This window comes from Budorcas taxicolor, chromosome 1, assembly GCF_023091745.1.
Source record: "Budorcas taxicolor isolate Tak-1 chromosome 1, Takin1.1, whole genome shotgun sequence".
NCBI lineage: Eukaryota > Metazoa > Chordata > Mammalia > Artiodactyla > Bovidae > Budorcas > Budorcas taxicolor.
The window spans coordinates 128920826-128945263 of NC_068910.1; the positions used below are offsets into that span (position 1 = coordinate 128920826).

Here is a 24438-nt window from a genome sequence, read left to right on the forward strand (position 1 = left end):
CAACTAACAGTTTCCACTTTCCTTTCCACCGTCTAGAGTTATAACCCTGATAATGATTCTCCAGTATGTTGGCATAAGAGACCCTCCCTCAGAAGGCCCTTTGGGGGAGAAGGATGCATCTTGGAGACATGTTTGTTTAAAAAGCAGTCAGGTTGTTGGTAACTAGATCCACCAAGCTATCCCCAAAATTAAGCTAATCCCCATATTAAGCTAACAATAAATGTACTTACTTGCCAAAGAACAATTCCTCTTGTGTTAAAAACCGAAGTATGAGGCTCCACTTCTGAGATGTTCCTTTCTTGCCGTCTTCAAACTAATGGCAAGTCACTCGGTTTTTCTTCGGGTGATATTTCACAGAGGTGGCATTTCCCCTCCCAACTTCCTTTTACTTGATAGAGAACTCTGATGTTCAGAAATGTTTAAGTCCAACCAGGGGAAGAGCATAGTGTTCTTTATGTGCAATTTGAGGAAGCTCCCTCTGCTGTCCTGTTTTGTCAGTTCCCTGCAGAAGGTGTCGCAGATCACACAGCCAGTCTCCCTCACCTGCCCCAGCAGTGCCTCAGGGTCAGGGGGGAGAGGAAACTGCACTGGGCCACCTGGGGGAGAGGTGAGAAAGGTGCCCCGCAGTGGGAGGGGCTGACCCATCAACTTTGGGGGTAGACAGTATTTGAGCCATAAGGCTGGCTGTTTCTGTGCTTTTTCAAGTTTTGTTTCACACCCAGAATTACCCTTCCCTAGTTACAGTCATGCCACAGCAGGAGTGGGCCATCCATCCCATGGGTAGTGGAAACTTTGGGAGAGTGCCTAGCTTACAAGACCACTCTTACCTACACTCCCCCACCCCCACCATCTCTACAGAGTGGCTGGACAGTGTGTCCTACTAGGCACGTGGGATAGTAACCCTAGCCAGCCTAGCCTGGCACAGTCACCCTCAGGTAAACAGTGACAGAACCAGAGGGTGAGGTGAGGAAGATTTCAGTCCTCCCCCACCAATTTCCAACCAGCCTGCTACTGCTGTGAAGAGTTCTGGAGCATTTCATGGGAAGGCAGCCAACCAACACTGGTCCAGTAGCTCTCTTTTGCACCCGCGGAAAGTGATAGCCCTTTATCTGGCCCATACCTTTCTTCACTTGCTTCTGGCACTTGAGGCCTCTCTGTTGCTGTCACATCAGATTCCCTGGGAAAGTCTGCACTCAAGCATGTGCAGCTTGGAAATACGAGGGACTTAGAACCAGTGGGGCTACTCTTGATCCAAAGGGGCTGGAGGATGATGGATAACTGCTTTCCATTTTCGTTACCCAGATGGGGAATTAAGAGACATTTCATGAGGCTTTCCAGAAGGCCCCAGTGGGATGGAGTACCAGTTGCCTGAAGCAGAGGCCAGCATGGTGAGGCACTCTTGTATTGGCCTTTCTTGCTTCCCTGTGTCAAATCACCCTGTCTTATACCACCAGACTCACATCCCCAGTCATCTGGGGCTTTGTAGCTTTGCTTTCTGGAGAAACTAGGCTTAAGGCAGGAGGGACTTCATGTGGTAGACACACAACGGCTTCCCGTCTAAAATAACTGGGTAAAGTAGAAAGGTGACTCCATTTAGAGGAAAAGAAAACGATAGGAGATGTGACTGATACATGAATGTGATAAATGCACTTGGCTTTGCCCCTGAACAAAGTGATCTCTCTAAAATGGTGATTCAGGCTAGCCTCTCTCAACCTTAGAACTGTTTCACTCTCTTCATGCAGATAAAAGCCAGGCTGAGCTAAAACTGTACCACAGGCAGGGTTGGGCTGGGCCAACTAGGGCTACTGCAAAGTCTTTGGCTATTGAGTACTCGGGGTCCAAGGTGCTAGGAGAGCTTTTGTTATTGTTATTTAGGACAGCTTAGGTGCTGAGAAGACCTCTTTCCCACGGTGGACTCTTCTGTTGCCAAAGAAACAAACCCATTTTTGCATTAACAAAAATTTTCAGGAAGTTTTATCTTTTCTAACAACACTGGTTGCAATCTCAGCAATGAAGGGTTACAAGAAGCTCTCTGACCTCTGTTTCAGGTCAGTTCCTCTGGGCACCTACCTGGCAACCAGCACCCTGATTTCTGCCCTGGACTGTGGCTGCAATGAATTTCAGCCTCTCTGTGGAGCCTCTCTGACTCCAGTTCTCAGGTTTATTTAAATCCATCTGTATAGCCTGCACCCAGAATGGGGTGGCCAGACCTGGGCTCTAAGACTATGGTGCTCCCGAGATGTGCCACACTCTGCTAAAGCTGGTGGTAAAGGCCATCAGTGTGAGAGTGGCAATCTCTTCTTCTTTGTATGCTGTCACATTCTTTCTGATTCAAGGAGATGGAAATCACCAGAGTTCTTTAAATGAAAAGAGAAGTGGGCATTCAGCGCTAACTCTGATCTAAACTGAGGGCTCTTTCCCTGTTGCCCACTTGCCCCTCTCCCTTCTGCATTTGGGGCTCTACTCTCTGCCTGAAAATCCTGACTTCACCATAACTTCCTGCACAGCCTTTCCCATCCTCTCTGCCCATCCAAACAGCTTCCTTCCCTAAAGGGGTATTCCAAAAATCACTTCCTCAAGAATCTCTCTTTGGCTCTTCTAGTCCCCATCTGCTCTTTCCCTCCTCTGAACTCCTAATGTCTGTACCACTCCTTTGCCACATCAAGCCAGTTCCCCCAAATTTACTGAGTGCCTACTGTATGCCTAGAACCGTATCATGTGCTGTGGATGCAAAGATGAACAGAATGGGAGAGAGATAAGAACAAGATGGACAGACCCTAAGAAAAAGAAACAAACAATCACAGAAAAAGACCAGGGCATTCTGAGGCTGCAAGATGGTGAAAATGCCAACAAAATATTAGGGAGGTATGAGTGGAAAAATGACATGCCACGGCCAGGAGTTATCTTCATTATCTTTGCACATGAGCCCAGACCTTTATTGAAATACTACATTCCATTTCAAACTAAATGTAGAAATGGATCCAGAAAAAAGTAACAAACACTAATAAGAAGGATGTTAAACTGGGTAATTCAGAGAAAAGAGCAAACAGATCTTTCACTGCCTTGAGGTGTTCCTGTTTATTTGCTTTGAGCTTTTAATGGATATAAATACACTTCACTTCTGTGGATAACCAAATTAGAGAAAATAATCTTAAAGCCGGGGATTTAGTTGTGTTTAAGGAAGACTTGGTTTGTGTGTGTGTGTGTGTGTGTGTGTGTGATGAAACTGGAAAGGGCAACTTTCAAAGGCACTGGGAGTGTCGTATTGTACTGCCTTTTTAGTCGCTTCAGCCTGTGTCCGACTCTTTGCCGCCCTATGGACTGTAATGCACCAGGCTCCTCTGACCGTGGGATTCTCCAGGCAAGAATACTGGAGTGGGCTGCCATGCTTATTACTTGATCCTTTAAGAGAAGAGACAGACCGTGTGTCCACGCAAGTTCTCTGCCGGAGGGTAGGGACCTGCTCTTGAATCCTGGCAACTCCGAGATGATAGGACTCTGGGGGTTAAGAGTCACCACAGACTGGCTGCAATCTTCCTGCCCACACTGCCCATTAGAGCTGCTGGCAAAGTCACAAAAGCTGCCCTTTTTTCAGTTTGTGTTTCACTTTCCTTGTTCCCCCAGAAACATAGAAAGGAGCCATCCAAAGGCTGTAGAAGGAGAGGACAGAGATGATTTTGGGGCTCTCATAATGGGTCAGTGCAGCCATCATGATATCAAGCTTGAATAAATGAAAGCTGAAGAGTCAAGTCAGCCCATTAAAGAATTTTTTATTTAATTTTATTTAAATTTAATTTACAATTTTGTGTTGGTTTCTGTCATATGACAACTAGATTCAGTCATTATATATATATATATATATATATATATATATATATATATATATATATATATCTCCCTTCTCTCCTGAGCCTCCATCTCCTCCCTCTATCCCACCCCTCTAGGTCATCACTGAGTGCCAGGCTGAGCCCATTAAAGATTGAACAATAGGGCATTTACTTCTTAAACACACTAAACTATTTAACCACCCTAAGAGGCACAAAGAGTTGGACAGGACTTACCAGCTAAACATCAACAGAAGGAAGTAACCACCTTCCTTCACCCTCCCCTTCTCCTTCCTCCTCAGCTTCTTCCCTTTCCTCCTCTTTCCTCTTTCTGGCGTATTTTCTTGACAAGTGAAATAGATAGCTGCCCTCTGTTTCTTAGTGACACAGTAATCTAGGGGAAAAACAACCTGTCACCAAAGGTCATGGTCTCCTATTTCAAAAGAAGAGGGAGGGGTTGTGGAGAGGGGTTGCAGGGAGCGGAGTCGTCTAATTTTATGCATAAAATTAAAGAGAAATTGCATGGCTTGAGTGGAAAGAGGAGATTTATCTCTCGTCAACGCTCCCCAGAAAGGGCAACATTTAAAGTATACCTTGCACAGACCCTTTCAGCTACTATTTGTACAGGAGAGGAAATCTGGCCACTTGTGGCTCCATTTACACAAGGACGCCTGAGAAGAGCAGAATTTATTTGATGGCATGCAGAGCCAAAGCAAGCCCTCACATTGACTGCCTCCTGATTCTGGAGCTGACTTCACTGGCATCCGCAGGGGGAGGCTGAGGGACTCTCCAGCGGCTGTCACCATTAGCTAACCTGCCTAAACCAGCTTCCTTTGTGAAGTCTTGGTTTCACTCTCACTCTTTTTAGATTCCCCACCCCAAACTTGAGCTCTCTCCAAAGAGCAGTTTTAGGAATGAATGACAGAGACGATGAGGGAACTGACACCTCATCGGAGGACAGGAGGAGAGGACTGACAGATGTCCCCTGATGAGGTCTTCCTTTACCTGTAGACCCGAGGATTCTTCTCGAAGCAAAATGAGCAGACTCGGGTAGGTTAGCCTAGTCTGACGCTGATGGAGGGATGGTGGAGCAGAGGATGGGAGGGTGGGGAGGGACCTTAAGCAAGGCTCCCCAGATGTTTGGCTTCAGTAGTTACTCTCCATTTCCTGGAAGCTATATTTTCACCCACTGAGAGCCAGACTTGTGGGCAGTGAAGTGCTTAGGATGAGCCTGTGGTCAGGAGCACCAAAAGTCCATTGCAAACTCAGGAAGGGGAGCTTGGGGACTCAGCTGACCAGCTGTGGGAAAACCCCATAGGACTGGGAGAGGCAGAGTGGTGGGGGCCATCTGGTAGAAAATGTACCAAAGAAGGTTTCAAAATCTACATGGATCTCCAGATCAAAGGTTGGGAAAAAACAACTTACAGAAGCAAATGAGAGCACTCTGGAGACATGGGGAAAGAGGGGTGGGCAGGAATGTGGACTTCCCCCAGGTCTCTTTCTGTTCTGCTTAGAAGGAGAGAAGCCACTGCCTGCTTTTAAAACACCAATTTGTATCCACTTGTCTCTCCATTCAGTGTCCCCATGCCCACCTTCTGCCATATTTGATTACTGCCTGCTTATTAGAATTACAGCACACATCTTGGATCTTTCTTTAAATAAGACTTTTATTCATTTTTTTCCTCCTTTTTAAGCATCAGAATTTTTTTTCACTTTTTTTTTTTTTGGAGGCTAATTACTATAAAATATTGTATTGGTTTTGTCATACATTGACATGAATCCGCCACGGGTGTACATGTGTTCCCCATCCTGAACCCCCCTCCCACTTCCCCCCATCCCATCCCTCTGGGTCATCCCAGTGCACCAGCCCCGAGCATCCTGTATCTTGCATCGAACCTGGACTGGCGATTCGTTTCACATATGATAATTTACATGTTTCAGTGCCATTCTCCCAAACCATCCCACCCTCGCCCTCTCCCACAGAGTCCAAAAGACTGTTCTATACATCTGTGTCTCTTCTGCTGTCTTGCATACAGGCTTATCTTTACCATCTTTCTAAATTCCATATGTATGCGTTAGTATACTGTATTGGTGTTTTTCTTTCTGGCTTACTTCACTCTGTATAATAGTAAATACGACTTTTACACTGTCATCAAATGGAGGGCTCTTGTGGAAGGAGTATGAAATATTTTAAAAAATCAGGCTCAGGGGGGTCAGAGCGTTAATGAACTCAATGTTTAGTCTATCATATCATTTCAAAGTTTGTGTAAATGGCAGTACGGGGATGGAAGAAGCCCTGGACTGAGAGCTCCAAGACCATGGCCTCCTTCAGAGCAGAGTTCAGAGAAGGCTACTTCTCTCTGCTGTGTGACTCAAAGGAACTCTCTTTACTTAGTTGGGCCTCACTTTCCTCACTATAAAGTTACAGGTATGCAAATATCCCTTCTGACTCTGACACGTTATGATGTAAACTTTGCTCTTATGTACATACGGATTCTATTTTTAAAAAGTACTTTGGGACCAGTGGCCAGAGAGCCTGTTTTCTTTGATAAACATCTTCGAATTATTTTCCAGCCTTCTTTAAAATCCTCCAGGAGGATACTTGATTTCCATTGTGCAAATCTAGTACTCAGTCTTAAGATTAAGTGTTTGGAAATGATTTAGTAAGACAGAAAAGGAGAAAGCTTAAGACCGTGACCAGTCCTCTAACCCAGTGACAGGCCAGACTGAAAACTAGCTCACGCCTCAACAATGAGGTCAGGCTGAGCAACCGTGCATCACTGGGGAGGAAATATCAACCTAAGTCTGCATCTTTGTTTGTACTTTTACTTTTTTAAATCTTTGCTTCTCCTCTGAACTAGCTGTTGGGGTTATTTCTGGGCTTCTGGAAATTTTAGTTTATCTAAATTATTCTCTAAAAAAATAAGCCCAGATATAATTTTCTCTAGATGCCTTCTGTGAACCCTCTAAGCTGATAATGTCTTCCTCCTATTTGCCGAGCTGGTACCTTGAACAATCTCCTTGGTCACAGTGCTTGTGCCTCCAAAGTCTCCTCTATCCCTGTGATTCTTGCTCTACCTCAGTGACTGCAGTAAGCGCCTAGCATGGTATCTAGCATACTTTATATGCTGTAATAGGGTTCTCCAGAGAAACAAAACCAACACATACATGGAGAGAGAGATTTATTGTAAGGAACTGGCTCAAGTGATTGTGGAGGTCACCAAGTCCAAATCTGCACAATAGGCTAGCAGGCTGAAGACCCAGGTTGAGGTGATGTAGCAACTCCATGTGAAGATAGTCTGCTGGCAGAATTCCTTCGTTCTTCCTTGTGTAAGATCAGTCTTTTTTCTATTAAGGTCTTCTACTGAATGGGTAAAGCCCACTTACCATGGCAGAAAATTAGCTGCTGATTTCCATGTTAATCTCATCTTAAAAATACCTTCACAGAAACATCTAGAAAAATGTTTGACCCAATATCTGAGTACTTTTTCCTAGCCAGGTGAATACCTAAAATTAACCATCATGAATGCTCACTGAATCTTCTGAGGTGAGTTGATGCTGAATGATATGTGAACAGCCATTTTAGGCTTCCTATTTCTCCTGGCCTAGCTTTCTTCTGTTTTCTTCTAAAAAGCCTCTCTTTCATTTTTTACCACTTTAAATCATTTTAACAAATTGTGTTAAATTGGGTCCTATTCTGTGGTATATTTTTCTCTGAAACTTTTTGTTATTTTGCATTTGCTGCACAGGTCAGGGGCCCTGTCTATTAACCATTTCCTGTTAGCTCTATCTTTCTCTCTCTCGCTCATTAAAAAAAATTTTTTTTTAGCTCTCAAGATTTCATGAGGCATGGTGGCATGGTATAACACATTCAGGCTCCTGAAGTGATGAAGATTTGTTTAATACCCTGTTTTTCAACTATCTATACTTCCGTTTTCTTTCCGTTGAACCAGCCCTGGCCATGCGGTGGCTGGAGAGGAACTGACGATCAGGGCCTCATATTACTTTGTATCAACATGAAAGGGGGTTTATTTTATTATTTGAACATTTGGATCCAATTGTAGTAATGACACTATTACAAATGACAGAAATGCTTACAATGTAAAGCTTAGTGATTAAAAATAGGATATAATATTGTATATACAAAATGACCCCATTTAAAAAAAATGTGCATAAAGACTGTATCAGTCTTTACAGTCTGAGTGGTAGAATGTGGGCTCTTTTTCTATGGTTTCTAAAATTTCTTTCTACATGTAATATGTAAAAATTCTTAATATGAAAGATTAAAAGTTTCCCCTTCTCTCTTTCCCTACTCCCTGCAAACTCTCGCCTTAGCCACCTGAGAGATAATTATATAATCATTAATGACAATGTAACATATATCCTTTCAGTCATTTTACACATAGGATGCACATACATACACACACACAGAGCTCTTTTTTTTTTTTACATAAATAAGACCATGTATATCCCTCACTCTAAAAGCTGATTTTTTGATTAACAAAATGTCTCCAATTTCTTCCCCTGTGAACCTAATTATTTACCCCAAATCTACTGACTTAAATGTCTACCTTTTTGGAAAAGTTTCATAATTATGCCCTAATTTAAGAGAAGGAAACTCATTCTCCTCTCTAAATAGAGGTTGAGATTATTTCCAATTTTCTGCTGAGAAACAATTCTGCAAAGAAATCCAGAAACATTTATCTTTGTGAACACATGAGAGATACATATTTTAAGAGATATTTCTAAAAGGTTTCTCAGTTTTTCTACTGGAAGTATGCATTATTTTTTTTATCATAAAAAGAACATTTTATTTAAAAACAAAAAATGTAAATCAACAGCCTAAGATGGGATCCCTTGCATGGGTCCACTCTTAGGAGAGCAGGGTTGTGTTAGGGCCTAGCATCCACGTGGTAAACAGCAGGTGTTTAATGCCTGTAGCAAGAAAGAGAGGCATACAGAGAAGTCTGCAGAATACCTGCATATAATCTTTAGAATATCTGCATACAATACCTGCAGATAGTGTTTCTAATACTTTTCAAGAATTTATTCAGGCAAAAATACTCTTAGTTTTCCTTTGCTTTTATTTATTATCAGCATGAAAATATCCTATTCTGCGACCAAATAAATGACAAGAGTTAAAATTAATCCTACCAACCACCCTAAAGAGGTCGGTACTATTATTGCCCCATTTTATGGGTGAGGGGCCCAGAACCGTGACAAAGGCCACTCACGCAATCAGCACCGTTTTCCGAGATCGGGGCCACACACTATTCACTGCCCAGGGGAGCTGGACTGGAGGAAGGGCCGAGGCTTCAAGCCGGGGTCACTCCTGAGTCCTCGACAGGGGTAGGGCGGGAGCGGGGTGGGGTGTTGGTGGCGGAGCGGCGCCATTTCCCGTCGTCAGTGCTCCGCAGCGCCCCCCCCACTCCGAACCGAGGGGGCGGCTGACGCAGCGGGCGGCTGACGCTCGAGCAACTGCAAGCGCCGGGCACCGGTCCGGGTCTGCGGAACCTGAGCGCGATCCGCGGACGCGGCGCTCCACCCCGCTTGGTGCTCAGCTCTCGGCTCGCGCCGGGGACCGCGCTGGGCCGCCTCGCACCCTGACTTCCCGGCGCCCGGCCCCGCCCTGGGCTCGCGAGCGTGACACCCCTCCCGGCCAGCAGGTACCCCTCCCCGCGCTAGGCCCCTACATCCGCGCTCCTCTCCCGGCGGCGACCGGCCCCGCCCGCCCTGCCTTCCCCCACCCTCCCCGCCCGCATCCCGTCCCGTCCCTCGCGCCCCTCTCCCGGCCACCCTCCACCCCTGTCGCGGCTGAACCTGTTCTCCACTCGCCTGTACCCTCCCCCGCTCAAAAAACAACAAAAAAAAGCAAAACCGCAGAAGACTGCCGTGAATCAGCTGCCCAGATCTCCGTTTTGAATGTAAAGTTCGGGGACGAGACTGTCAACTGGAAAAGTTAAGCGTATAAAGAATAACAGCGTTCTGGAAAGCGGGAGGCCACAGCACGGTGTAAAAACTCAAAAGAAAATTTCTTCCAGGGTGAGGTGGTCGTCGCCCACCACCCCCCAGCCTCACATTGAAACCCGCAGAAACACATTCGGGTGGAGCCAGGAGGAATTACAGACAGGAAGCTGAGGACTTCAGAAGAGGGTGGTGGTGGTGGTTTAGTCGCTAAGTCGTGTCCGACTCTTGCGATTTCATGAACAGAAGAGCCTGGCAGACTACAGTCCATGAGATTCTCTAGGCAAGAATACTGGAGTGGGTTGCCATTTCCTTCTCCCGGGGATCTTCCCGACCCAGGAATCGAACCCGTGTCTCTTGCATTGTAGATGGATTCTTTACCGACTGAGCTACAAGGGAAGCTCCTTGAAGTCACTCAGTCGTGTCCGACTCTTTGCGACCCCATGGACTGTAGCCTGCCAGGCTCCTCCGTCCATGGGATTCTCCAGGCAAGAATACTGGAGTGGGTTGCCATTTCCTTCTCCATTAGAAGAGGGCACAGGGGCTTAAAGATCCGTCCTCAGAAGTCTAGAACTAAGCTTGGTCTCGGAAGTTCTCAGCGTAGGATGGGAGCCCAGGTTGCATCTATAGCTCCCCACTACCTCTGCACCCATCCCCGCAATACGATTTACCGTGGGAAAATTGAGGTCCTGGAAGGAGGTAGCTTGTCCATCATCACACACCTGATTCTGAACACAGCCAGGACTGTTAGCCCAGAACTCCAGTTCCTGAGCATCATTTATAAACATTAAAATACGTAAGTCATTTTTTTTACAAATACCGTTTTTGGGCCAGGAAATTCAACATGATCAGTAACTCGGTAATGGGCTGCTCAGTATGTCCTCACCGTTTTTCTCAGGTGCTTGCCAACCTGTGCCTGTGTTCCCTGGGCTACAGCAGTGCTGCTGGAGCAGGACTCCCTTGGGAAGCCCAAGGATTTGAACTTAACCCTGAGCAAATAGGTTTTAGGTAAGAGGAGGAGAGTAAGACATCTTGGATGGGGAAAGAGCTGGAGCTGAGGAGAGAATGAGCTAGTCCACCAGCATTTCAAAGTGTTTTCCTGGCCTGATAAGTGGAGTGGATGATAGACTGAGGACAGATAGTGCAAGGCTCTGCTGGTGAATGCTACAAGCTGTAGGGGACAGTGGGAAACCAGCACTTTACTGCGGGTTAGGTTGGAGAAGACTCTTGAGAGTCTCTTGGACTGCAAGGAGATCCAACCAGTCGATCCTAAAGGAAATCAGTCCTGAATATTCGTTGGAACGTTCATCAATATTCATTGGCCACTTGATGGGAAGAACTGACTCATTGGAAAAGACCCTGATGCTGGGAAAGTTTGAAGGCAGGAGGAGAAGGGGACGACAGGATAAGATGGTTGGATGGCATCACTGACTCAATGGACATGAATTTGAACAAGCTGTGGGAGTTGGCGATGGACAGGGAAGCCTGGCATGCTGCAGGACATGGGGTCGCAAAGAGTCAGATATGACTGAGTGACTGAACTGAACTGAACTGAGATTCATGGAGACAGAGTGTTAGCTGAGACCCCAAGACTCTATAAGTCAAACATTTAGAAGGAACACAAAATTTAAATACTGCTGTAAAGGAAGATTATGGGGAGAAAGTACAGTATTCTAGTTCAGTTAATGGAAAAATCATTTCCCCTGGTTGTGTATGAATAATAAAAAATACTCCTTATTATGTGCTTAACACTGTTCTAGGTACTTTATAAAGATTAATTAACTGGAACTTCCCTGGTTAGGGAACTAGATCTCATATGCTGCAACTGAGTTTGCATGCTGCAACTAAAGATTCAGCATGCTGTGACAGAAAGGTCCCAAATGCTCCTGTGGTCATGTATGGATGTGAAAGTTGGACTGTGAAGAAGGCTGAGCGCTGAAGAATTGATGCTTCTGAACTGTGGTGTTGGAGAAGACTCTTGAGAGTCCCTTGGACTGCAAGGAGATCCAACCAGTCCATTCTGAAGATCAACCCTGGGATTTCTTTGGAAGGAATGATGCTAAAGCTGAAGCTCCAGTACTTTGGCCACCTCATGCAAAGAGTTGACTCATTGGAAAAGACTCTGATGCTGGAAGGGATTGGGGGCAGGAGAAGAAGGGGACGACCGAGGATGAGATGGCTGGATGGCATCACGGACTCGATGGACGTGAGTCTGAGTGAACTCCGGGAGATGGTGATGGACAGGGAGGCCTGGTGTGCTGCGCTTCATGGGGTCGCAAAGAGTTGGACACGACTGAGCGACTGAACTGAACTGAAGCTCCTCGGTGCTGCAACTAAAAGAATCTGCATGCAGCAACAAAGATGGAAGATCCCACATGCCACAGCCAAGACCTGGCACAGCCAAATAGATATTTTTAAAAAGAATAACTAAAGTTATTTTTTAAGTTAATTCATCTACTACTCATGACAAACCCATGAGGTTATTACTGTTTGTGCCATTGCCTTACAGATATGAACGGTAAGACATAAAGAGGTTTCTCAAGGTAAGTAGGTCTGTGCTGAGGTGAATGGCCCAGAAACAGAAGATTTGGATCCCAGTGTCTCCATCTGTTGCTTGCGTGAAGTTATGCTCTCTGGCCCTCAGTTTTTTTTATCTCTGACATGCAGACGGTGATCCAGGCCCTCTGATGAGACTGAAGGTGCAGGTGCTTTGCGAACAGTACCTCATGATACCAGTGGAAAGTTAGCATTTACGGAAAGGGAGGATGCATTCCAAGGCCAAATTCAACCAAAAAGAGAAAATGGTTGATTTGCAGAATTTAATGGGCTTGCCACTCACAGAGAGGCAAAGACAGGGTCCTAGTTAGTCTTGCCTAACTTGACAAGACAAGACCAAGTTCTGATCTTGCCTGGGAAATCCCACAGACAGAGGAGACTGGTGGGCTAGTCAAGGCTGAAAAAGCCTTGGACACGACTTAGCTTAGTGACTAAACAACAACTACCACACAACAAAATGGGCTTACTCCACTCCCCATAGAGCTGTTGTGAGGATTAAATGATATGCCCTTAGTACTGTGCCTGCAAGGAGTGAGTAATCAGTACAATGTGATGCGTGTGCTCAGTCTCTCAGTCGAGTCTTGCGCTTTGTGACACTTTGGAGTGTAGCCCGCCCAGCTCCTCTGTCCGTGGTATCTCCCAGGCAAGAATGCCGGAGTGGGTTCCCATTTCCTCCCCCAGTTGATCTTTCGGACCCAAGGATTGAACCTATCTCTTCCATTGGTAGGTGGATTCCTTACCACTAAGCCATCAGGGAAGCCCCAGTAAAATGCTGATAGGGCTATTACTTTTTCTGATTTTTTTTTCTCCCCATCCTCTGTGTGTCTTTATATTCCCCCAGAGACAGCTTCGCCATGTGTGGGGCTCTTAGGGAGAGGTATGTGGCAGCCATGGTGCTGAGTGCAGCTGGAGATGCCTTGGGATACTTCAATGGAAAGTGGGAGTTCCTCCAGAATGGGGAGAAAATTCACAGGCAGCTGGCCCAGCTTGGTGGCTTGGATGCCATAGATGTGGAGAGGTGGAGAGTCAGCGATGACACCGTGATGCACCTGGCCACAGCAGAAGCACTCCTGGAAGCCGGCAAAGTCTCAGACTTGACTCACTTGTATTCCCTCCTTGCTAAGCATTACCAGGACTGCATGGGAGACATGGATGGCCGGGCACCAGGTGAGAGAAGCTGGTGGAGATCCTGGGCAAGTGGAGAATTAAAACAGACCCAAGGAAGTCACTTAAAATGTTGATTGGGGTTTAAATATCAAAGATACTAGTTTTTTATTTTTTAATTAATTACTTTTTTTTTGCCACACCCTGAGCCATGTGGGACCTTAGTTCACTGACCAGGGATCAAACGCATGCCCACTGCATTGCAAAGCAGTCATAACCTCTGGACCACAGGGGAAGTCCTGAGACATTAGTTTTCTTAGTTATGATAAAAATAGAAACAAGCTGAATGTTCTGTCATTTATTTAATTATGGGGACACATCTGCAGCCATTTAAAATTACACAGATAAGTATTTACTGATATGGAAAGATGTTGTATATGAAGTAAAGTAGATTATGAAACACTGTGTATCTTATGAACCCATTCTCATTAAGAGTATGTATGTATATCTGTTGGGAAAGATCTGGGTGATAAGAGTATTTATAGTTTAATATTTTCCTTTCAATTATTCATAGTTTCTAAGTTTTCTTTAATATCTATGAAGACAATTTTTTTCTTTTTAAAGAAGACTGGAAAAGGTCTTGTAGAGATTCTTTTTCTGGTTCCAGGTCTGCTCACAAGTGGTTCTTGCTCACTTTTTTATAGTCGCTTGGCCAACAGCTAATGTGAACCACCTTTCCCCTGGCTCTTGTATTTATGAGCCTGACCTGCCATAACAAAATACCACAGATTGGCTGGGCTTAAACAACAGATGTCTTTTTCTCACTGTTTGGAAAGCTAGAAGCCCAAGAGCAGGGTGTTGGTTTCATTTCTTCTGAAGGAATCCTTTCTCTTTGGCTTGCAGACCATGCTGTGCCCTCTCAGAGCATACACTTCTGGTGTCTTTTTGTGTGTCCAAGTTTCCTCTTTTTATTAGGACACTGATTGATTAGACTGAACTGGGGCCCATCCTAACATTCTCACTTTAAATTCATCACCTTTGTAAAAGGCCCATCTCCAAATATAGTCACATTCTGAAGTTCTAGGGATTAGTTCTTCAACATATGAATTTTGGGGAATACAGTTCAGCTCATCATCAATACAGTTCAGCTCATAACATTTCCTGATGAAAAGCCCCTCCCACAAACCCAATGGCGTCTAAGTACGCTTGTGTAAGTAAGGCACAGTGCTGACTTGGGGTTTGGAGTTGGGGGCCTTCATCATCACACGTTCTGGCTTTCCCTTTCCACCCAGGAAAGCTGGAGGCAGGGCTTGGTTCTCTCCTCCTGCCAGGCCTTTGCTTCGGTTACCCTGACCCCATTCTCTGCCTGACTCTTCCCAGGGGGTGCCTCAGTGCAGAATGCCATGCTGCTGGAGCCAGACAAAGCTGACGGCTGGAGGATTCCCTTTAACAGTCACGAGGGTGGCTGCGGGGCCGCCATGAGGGCTATGTGCATTGGTCTCCGGTTCCCTCACAGCAGTCAGCTGGACACACTGATCCAGGTGAGCATCGAGAGCGGCCGGATGACCCACCACCACCCCACAGGCTACCTGGGAGCCCTTGTGTCTGCTCTTTTTACAGCCTATGCTGTGAATGGCAAGCCTCCCCAGCAGTGGGGAAGAGGACTGATGGAAGTACTTCCGGAAGCTAAAAAGTACATTGTCCAATCAGGCTACTTTGTGGAGCAGAATCTTCAACACTGGTGAGTTTGCAGGTGCACACTCCTGCTAGAAAATGGTTGAGTCTGTGTGCACACCTGCATGCGTGTGTATGCCTAAAACTCAGCCTTTTAGCAACCATCATCGGTCTCCCATCCAATTTCATCATCCACTGCATCCAGCCCTCTCCCCACCCTCCTGCTAAGGATTCTAAATACAGTCCCAGCTGTGATGGCCACCAAGGAGCCAACTGAAGACCTCAGTGAGTAGGGCGGCTGCACTGCTTCCCTCATGGGTACGGATCCTGTTCTCCAGAGTTTTGTGGCTCTTCCTTTTTGCTCTTTTTTTTCCTGGCCATGCCACACAGCATGTGGGATCTTTGTTCCCCACCCAGGGATTGAACTCGTGCCCTCTGCAGTGGAAGAGCAGTGTCTTAACCATTGGACCGCCAGGGAAAAGTCCCTGTGGCTATTCTTTACTGAGATGAACTTTCCTGATTATTTCCTGGAACTTGTTTTTTCAGTGTTGTCTTGACAAACAAATAATATTGTGATATCCTTGGTTAAAATGACCTAAAGATAGGTTTTTCCACCAGGTAATTAACAAGTGGTAAGACCACATCTTCCCCTTTTTTGAATTCACTTCACATTGCCTTTCTTAGAATAAAAATGTCCAGAGGCTTTCTACTGAAATCATCTACAGTCATGATGTTCTGAAGTTCCCTCTTAAAAAAAAAAGTAGCTGTATAAGGAGATGATGTGTTAATTTGGTTGATTGTAGTGATCATTTCATTATGCATATATATATCAAATCATCATGTCGTACACCTTAAATATGTACAATTTTGTTAAGAAAGTAATATAAAATAATAAAATATATGATGACAGATCTGTCATATAAATAAATAAATAAAGTTCACCATTGAAAGTTGACACTTGACCTATTTCTCAACTCAGGAAAAACAAACCTACATTTCTCACTTTTAACTTGCTGTATATCTTCTTTATGCATTAATAGCAACAGATATCGATGCATTATTTATATCACTCCTTAGCAAAAATGTATTGAATGAAGGTCACTTAGCATTCATTTTGATTTTTAATATCATATCATATTGGTTCTAGAGGTTGAAGTCATGTTGGAACTCTCCCTGTTTACATGTCTATCTGGTACCTTTCCTGATGGCTTTTGACTTTATTTTTTCAATTGACTGTAGTCTTTTTTTCTTCCTACAGGTCTTACTTCCAAGACCAATGGGAAAAGTACCTAAAACTCAGAGGAATTTGGGATGGCAAATCAGCCCCTATCTTCCCCAAGCCCTTTGATGTGAAGGAAAGGGATCAGTTCTACACTTCTGTGAGCTACTCTGGCTGGGGTGGCAGCAGTGGACACGATGCCCCCATGATTGCCTACGATGCCATCCTGGCTGCAGGAGACTCCTGGAAGGAGCTTGCCCACCGAGCATTTTTCCACGGTGGAGACAGTGATTCTACCGCTGCAATTGCTGGCTGTTGGTGGGGAGTGATGTATGGTTTTAAAGGAGTGAGTCCCTCCAACTATGAGAAGCTAGAATACAGAAACCGGCTGCAAGAGACAGCTAGGGCTTTGTATTCTCTTAGGTAATTACCCTAGGGAGAAGTGACATTCATTTCTGGTGGTTTCTCCTCTTGTGTAGTCCCTTTTCTACTGTTTCACTTTTTTCAAAGTCAAGAGTCTTAACCTTGTACTTAGGGAATTTTGAGGTAACAGTCCCTTGGGCACCTGAAACTCAATGTTTCCAAACTTATCCTGTCTTCACCAGCCCTTGCCCCAAATGTACCCCTCTTCCTATCCTGAAGAGTCTATTTCTCAGTTAATGGGATCAGCATTTCCCAAGTTAGAAATCTTATAGCCTCACATTTGGGTTTCCATTTTTACCATCTAAACTTTCACTAAGTTTTTTTTTGTTTGTTTCAGGTTGGGTTCCCAAAAGTGGATTGTAAGACAAAGATATGAGTGCAAGTAGTTTACTTGGGAGGTGATTCCAGGAAGGACTGTTAGGAGAATGGGGAAATGAAACAGGGAAGGGAGAGGAGCCAGGACAAGGTGTGTTGATGAGCAGGTTCCCACTGGAGGCACTTGAGATGCAGTCCGTCTGGATCCTTTGCGTAAGGCACTCAGAGTTGTCCCACTGTCTTCCATCTGATGTTGGTGGAGGACCACTCCCAGGGGTGCTAACCCCCTGGTGCTTCCTGGCATGCCTCTTATAAAGCCAAACATGAGTGTACTCAGATTAAGACTCAGAGATGTTTGCAGTGGCAGGCTGTAGGGTGCATGGGAACAGTGAGGTGTGTATGTGGGGGTCCCCACAGCATCTGCTAGATGGTTCTACATCCTGAATATCCTTCAGATCTGTCATTCTTTTACCTTACGGCACCACATATTTTTCAGCTGGATTTCTGCATTGCAAACTATTTAAGTCTGAAGAGGTTCTGCTCCTATTAATAGCTGCACCCTCTAATTTCCTAGGTATGACACTTGACATGGTGCCAGCTCGTTGTCACCTATTTGACAGTCTTTATTCTCCTCTAGACAGAATCTAGCGTGGTGCCCAGGTGCACAAGAGATGCTTCATCAACATATATCAAGTGAATGTTATTTGTTAGCCTCCTGTCTGGTGCCTCTAATTCCAGTACTGCCTTCCGCATTGCCCTCCAGAGAGAACTTTACAAATACATAACAAGTTGATCATACTGCGCTTCTAATCATGTACAGTGAACACTTGCCTTCTGCTTCTACATTTCTGGGTGCTCTTCCTTCTCCTCTTTTACCTTCAAGTTCCAGCTCAAGTAGCATCTCCTTGATGAAAACCCACTCTGACTCTTCAGGCTCTTGGCCTCTCTCTTCAAAACACCCACAGCCTTCTGTCTCCAGCTCTGTCACCATACTGAGCATGTTGTGTGGTGACTGTGGGTCTTCTGAGGACCTTCTGAGGCTCCTTGTAAGGGCTTGTGTCCTACCCTCTTTGTGGTCTTCCTGTCTAGCCTATTGGAGACATTCAGTGTTTACTGTGGAGGTTCATCCGTTGGTTTTGATGTGAATGCTTTGAGCATGCACTGTCTCTTATGTTTCAGATACCCTCTACTCCATAACTATCAGGAGTGACCTGTGCTGGCCTGAGAGGGATGGAGGATTTGAGGCTTTAACCAGGCCTGTGTGCTGACTTCAGTGAGACAGAGATCTCAACTCTGTATCTGAAGCAGGACTGCAGCAAAGGCATCAGATTTATCATTCTTTTGTATGTAAAGGGAGAAGAAAATTCCAAAGCTCTTTTTCTGGTTCAAAAACCTCCCATATGTATTTATATATTTCAGAAAACAGATGTGTTTTAAATAATGAAACTAGTACAGTAAATTCTTCAGCAGGACAATCAGAAATTGCAGACTTTTAGGGGTGGGGATTTACCATTTACAGAACATGGTAATAACCTCTTAAATGCAGGTGTCTTAAATCCATGTGCACAAGAAGACTCCTCTGTAGAAATATTTTGAAGACAGTTTTAGAATAATAGAAAACAGTTAGTAAATACATATTTACACAGGGTTCTTGAACAGAAGATTAAGAGGGAGACTTTTATGACTGTTTTTCAATTTCCCACTTGATAAAAAGTGTCAGTATAGTTCAGAATAGTGTGTACTTTTCTGCAGCTGTAGGAAAAAAGGAGACTTTTGTTCCCTGTCTTTCTGGGGTATCTCTTACCAGTAGTCAGGAGAGCTTGCAGTATTTATTTGTTTGGCTGCACCAGGTCTTGCAGCCTGTGGGATCTTTACTTGTGGCATGCAAACTCTTAGTTGTGGCGTATGGGAGCTGTTCCTTGACCAGGGATCAAACCCAGGCCCCCTGCACTGGGGGCAGAGTCTTAGCCACTGGACCACCAGGGAAGTCCCCTGCCTGCACTTTTAGGGTGGAGCACTAGAATTCAGTGAGCACTGACCAAGCGGCAAAACTGAGATGCTTAAACCTTGTAGTATAGAAAAGGGAAGAAGAGCATTTTAGCATTTTAGTGGATTCTGAGGCATGACCTGTTTTACCTCTATAACTGGTTTGATGAATTGTCTGAATTTAGTGGAAGCAAACATGGAATGATTTTCTTTTTCTCCAGCCACTGCCTTCGTATAAGCTGCTTTTCCTGCTCCTTAGTGTCTTTTTAGTTTTGTTAAAACTGCTTTCCCTGCTCCTAAGTGTCATCTTTTTAGTTTTGTGTGGAGAGTGGGGTGGTGAAGGGTATTAAAAACCCAATCCAGTCCAGATTTTTTTTAAATTTCAGCTTTACCGAGATATGAATGAATGTACAATTGTAAGATACTTAAAGTGTACATTGTGGTGATTTAATATACACAGTGAAAGGTTTCCCTTCATCTCGTTAATGAGCGTATCTATCACCTCACATGTTTACCTTTTTTTGGTGAGAACATTTAAGTTCTCTCCTAGTTAATTTCAATTTCACAATATAGTGTTATCAACCATGGTCACCATGTTTTCCATCAGATATTCAGACCTTATTCATCATAAAAGTTTATACCCTTTTACCAACCTCCCCTTATTTCCCTCAACACCACTGCCCCCTAACCAGCCCCTGGCAACCACTTTTCTACTCTCTGTTTCTATTAATATGGATTTGACTTTTTTTTTTTTTTTAAGATTCCACATATAAGTGATATCATGTAATATTTGTCTTCCTCTCTCTGGTTTATTTTAGTTAGCATAATGCCCTAAGGTCCACTGATACTGTGGCAAACATCAGGATTTCCTTCTTTCGCATAGCCGAATAGTATTCTATTGTATACTGTACTGCGTCTTCTTTATCCGTTCATCAGTTGACAGATACTTAAGTTGTTTCCTTATCTTGACTATTATGAATAAAGCTGCAGTGAACATGGGGCACAGATACCTCTTTGATGCCGTTTTCATTTCCTTTGGATATATACCCAGAAGTAGCAAACCCCAACCAGTTTGATCAGTTCTAACACTTTAAAGTCATGTCCTCCTTCCTGCCCACCACAGTCAGTCCCAAGCCCAGAGGGCTTAGAGGAGAAAAGGGGACATGGATCCCGCTCTCATTCCTCGCCTTCCTCTTTCGGGGTTCCCTGTCTCCACTGTTGCCCTAGACCACCCTCACCAGGGGAGCCCTGAGGGAAAAGAGTCAGCTTCTCTCCGGAAGGTTCTCCTCATCCTTCCTGGTCACAGCAGAGGGGTGCAGGCTGTGTCCCCCCGGCCCCCTGCTGCTCTCTAGACTCCACCCATCCTTCTCCAATAGGACAGATCTGGAGGCCGGGGAGGTTGCCCACCTTCATGTGGTCGCCCTCACTCTCGGCCGGTAGCCCCCCCTCACTCACTTGTGAAGCAGAGCACCGCCTTCCTCCCCTTACAGGAAGGAAGGGGAAACCCGTAGAACTTAAGGATTCTCGCGATTTCTCCTTCAAACCCCTGATTTCCTGCAGAGGAAAGTGGGGAAGGGAGGTCTGCTAGAGCAGTTCAGCTGCCTCCCATTAAGTCCTCAGGGATTTGTCCTTCCAGTCTCCTTAGAATGTGGTGGTGGAAGTATGTGCATGTGGGGAAGGGGGTCACGGCAGAGGAAGAGGGTGGGGACTTGGCGTTTTTTTGTTTTCTAGTCACACTTCAGCTGCGACTGGAGACGAGAGCGAACATCTTTTTAAGAGCCTGTTCTATTTGCTCTGCAAATTCTCACTCTTCACAGCAGGCGCAATTCAGAATGAGATCAGACTTTCAGATTCCTTTTTCTCAAAACCAGCTCTCCAAACTTGACTCTCTGTTGACAGCTTTGCTTCCTATTTCCCTGAGAAAATAGAAGCAGTCAGAAGAGAACAACTGTCGCACCCATCACCTCTGCCTCTGCCCACCCACACCTGGGCTCTGCCTTCTCTCCCGACCTGTGAATGTTGGTGTATGTGTGTGTGTGTGTGTGTGTGTGTGTGTGTGTGTGTAAAAGAGGGAGAGAGAGAGAGGAGGAAGAACCAGAATGAACAGAGGAAAGAGATAACAGACTTAATTATATGCATAATGTTAGAATAAATTGAGAAGATGACCTGAACCACAGTATGAACTTCTCATGCTTATCAAGTTAATATGTGTGTCCTGGAAAAGAGAAAAGATCATGAGTAACGTTACAGGGATTAATGGTATTTTTGACCTGCTAAATGATGGCACTTCACTTGCTTTGTTACCTGATGGCTAGATGTTCTCTAGAAGTCTTGGCAATATGTACTTTTTAACCTGCAAAATTAGCATTGGTCTCATCTCTGGGCTTCTTCAACCACTATTCTCCATTCTCAGTGGAGAATGAAATATTCTCCATTTCCTTGTCTGTCTCCACCCCTGCAGAGCAAGTTAATGTGTATCTTTGTAAAACAGCCAGAACTCCTGGGAGCATGATTTCAGTCAGCCATCCCCATGGATCATCTCCTCAAGGAATGGGGTCAAATTAAGGAGCAGGGGTCATCCAGACACCATAGAGGGGGCAGTCTTGCCATCGTTTTCTCATCCTTGGGGTTTGGGTTTGAGGAAACTGACACCTAGGGAGTTGGTGAGACCTTCCTTTGGGGAAGGAAAGACAAGAGCAGGAAGAAAGTTGCTAAGCGATGAGATGGAGCTGGGGCTTAAACCCAGGTCTGCTTGTCTTCAGTCATACTACACCCTAATTATTTGCTATAATTAGAAAGTGTTTCCTTAATCAAAGCCAGAATGAAACCCAAGAGTGAGATGTTGGTGGCAGCAGCTGGTGCTCTCTCTTCACCTTCCTACAGCTATGAGGTAGCGTCAAAAGGGAAGTGAGTGGTGGGTTTGAGATGCGCGTTGGGCTTTTGTACTTCTTAATTTTAAAAAAATCATACGCGTGCAGAACTATTAAAAACCACACTTGAAAAAATTGTGACCTCATTTCGTAGTCATAAACAGGTGAGGCCCAGAATTAATTAAATTTATTAATTAAATAATAAAATTTATTTTATATTAGTGTGTTAGTTTATATTCCCCCCACTTCCAACCCAACCCCTAAACTGAAGGCCTGGGATCCTGAAGGAAGATGAGGAAGCTGGGTGTCTGAGTTGGGAACAGGCAGGCAGGAAAGGCTGGAAGGGATTCCGTGGATTCCAGGGGTTGAAGCCTATAATTTCCTCTCTTTCTCTCTTCCCTTCCACCCCTCATCTCTTCCTCCCCTCTCTTTCTCTCAAAACAAGTGTTTAATGAACACCTCCTATGTGCCCGGCAATGTTCTAGGTAGCAAGCACACAGCAGGGAGACTGAGTGATGAGCGCTGGATATTGAACCCAGCATCCTCAATCTCTCATTTGCCTCCCCGTGTTCCCAGATCATAGGCAAGAAAAACCATCTGATTCCACTCTAAGAGGCCTCCACGTGGTCTCAAGATCAGGCCCCTTCCCACGGCCCTTCTCTAAATAAGCATGCCCTGCAGAGTACCATGCCTCCCCACCCCCTCCCCTTAGCAAATACTGAGCACTGGCTGAGTGGCAGGCGCTGTACCAGGTGCTTGGGGACACCTCAATGAACAAAAGAGACCAGAATTTTGCCTTCTGAAGGCTGATATTCTCCCTGAGGGATACGGGCCATATACACTGATTAGAAGTTGGTCCCCACCAGTGTCTCCTGTAGAAAAATCTCTATCCTCACCTTCTAAAACATGTCGCTTCACTTTCCAGGGGTACCCCGCTTTCTTGGCGCCCTGAAACAGTGCTTCTAGGCCACTGGTCTCTGTGAGCATTGGTTTCTTCACTGGTCACATGGAGACGGCCTTGGTAAGAATTAACAGAAGACTAGTGGCTCTGGCATGAGAACTGCAGAGTCCTGGGCACAGCCCCAGAGGGTCTCAGTCAGCGTGTCTGGGTTGGGCCCAGAGTCTGCCCTAGGTCCCCGGGGTGATTCTGAGCAACTTCTGAGCAGTCCTCTTTCTTCACAGACGCCAGCCCTCCATCACCTGCAGGGTCTCAGGGTTCTCCCTGCCGTCTTCTATTCACAAATGTTACCCCCGGTGAGTCTCTTGCACACCTAGTCCCACCCTGGCTTCTCTTCTCTGAGGACCTAGAGCTCTACACCTGGCTTGGTCTCTGACACCAGTCGTGCCCTGTCTGCTGCCACTCTGCTTCCCGATGGTTGCAGTGCCTGAGTGGTGGGATCACGCACAGCAGGGGAAGCGAAGGCTGGCCCTTCCAAAATCATTTTATTCCTGTCTTGGGTGGCCCTAGCACAGCCTGTTGGTGCAGCCTGTTGGTGCAGAGGTTCAGGGCATGGCCTCTGGTGCTAGCTTGTCCTGCTTCAAATCTCAACTCTGCATGAGCTTGTGCAGGGTATAAGCCCTCTGTGCCCTGAAGCTATAGATAGATAGTAGTCACCTCACAGAACTGTGGTCTGGAACGTTCCGTGCTGCCCTGTTGGCGGGTTCTCATCCTCACAGCAGCATGCTGCAGTTTCAGGAGTGCTGGGCAAGCACTGTGCCTCCCCTTTCCCTGAGCTGTCCGGAGCGAGTACTCTATGGCCCCTGCTGCTCCTCTGGATGAAGAGGCCAAGCGGTACACTGGAAACACCCTGGTTCCAGGCCAGCTCTGCCACTTCCAGCAGCACCATCTCCTCTCCATAGGTCATTTTCTTTCCCTATTTCTTGGTTCCTTTATCTGTGAATTTAAGAAGCTGAACATCTCTTCTTAGAGGTTGGACTTACTTGTAGCCTCAAGATTCTATTAAGAATAGTACTCTCAGAGGCCAGTTTCATCTTCTTTCATTCTTTCTGGTAAATGTACACTAAACACATACTGTTGACTCAGCTCTGTGCTGGACACTGGGGACTGAAAAATGAAAACAGAAGGTCTTTGCCCTCAAGCTGTTCAGAGTCCTTCTAGGGGAATAAACATATCCACAGATGACTCCAGGACAAAGAGGGTTTGTGATTGCTTAGAGATGAAAGACTTCTGCCTTGGGTTTTACTAACATTTTATAATGAGAAGTGGGAGAGGTGCAGGAAATTGTTTCCCGATGATGTTTGGTTCAGAGAGGAAGGACAATGTGTTTCAATGTCCCTTACCTTAAAAAAAAAAGACTATTTATTTTCATTGAGAAGAAACAGAAGAACTGGGTAAGTTAAACAAAGAGGGAGAGTTTTCTTTTACAGGTCATGAGGCCAGTTAATGATTAGTGAGACCCAAGTGGGTGTTTGGTGAGAGGCTGGGTTATGCGATCTCTTTGTCATTAGAGGTCAGTTCTACACCAGCTCTGAGACTTCCAGC

At 45.4% G+C, this 24438-nt stretch overlaps 2 protein-coding genes across 3 annotated transcripts in view; both read left to right on the forward strand.

The window, feature by feature from the left end:
* The window catches only part of TIMMDC1 (translocase of inner mitochondrial membrane domain containing 1), a 113192-nt gene that overhangs the window by 51150 nt on the left and 37604 nt on the right, over positions 1-24438 (forward strand). The gene's annotated exons all lie outside the window — the stretch shown is intronic.
* On the forward strand, positions 4813-20072 carry ADPRH (ADP-ribosylarginine hydrolase). Of its 2 annotated transcripts, XM_052649871.1 has the most exons (5): positions 4813-4874; positions 13186-13511; positions 14829-15189; positions 16381-16764; positions 18259-18289. In XM_052649871.1, the coding sequence occupies exons 1-5, from the start codon at positions 4813-4815 to the stop codon at positions 18287-18289; spliced, it is 1164 nt and encodes a 387-aa protein (XP_052505831.1). The 2 variants fall into 2 exon arrangements, with proteins under 2 accessions (XP_052505831.1, XP_052505832.1); XM_052649872.1 differs by lacking the exon at positions 4813-4874 and adding an exon at positions 9358-9490 and having other exon boundaries at positions 16381-20072.

Excerpts from the sequence above, each read along its gene's own strand:
- ADPRH (XM_052649871.1), top strand. The coding sequence starts at position 4,813 with ATGAGGTCTTCCTTTACCTGTAGACCCGAGGATTCTTCTCGAAGCAAA. Across the intron at positions 13,512-14,828 it reads CATGGATGGCCGGGCACCAG|GGGGTGCCTCAGTGCAGAAT; the intron begins GTGAGAGAAGCT and ends GACTCTTCCCAG. Across the intron at positions 15,190-16,380 it reads GAGCAGAATCTTCAACACTG|GTCTTACTTCCAAGACCAAT; the intron begins GTGAGTTTGCAG and ends TTCTTCCTACAG.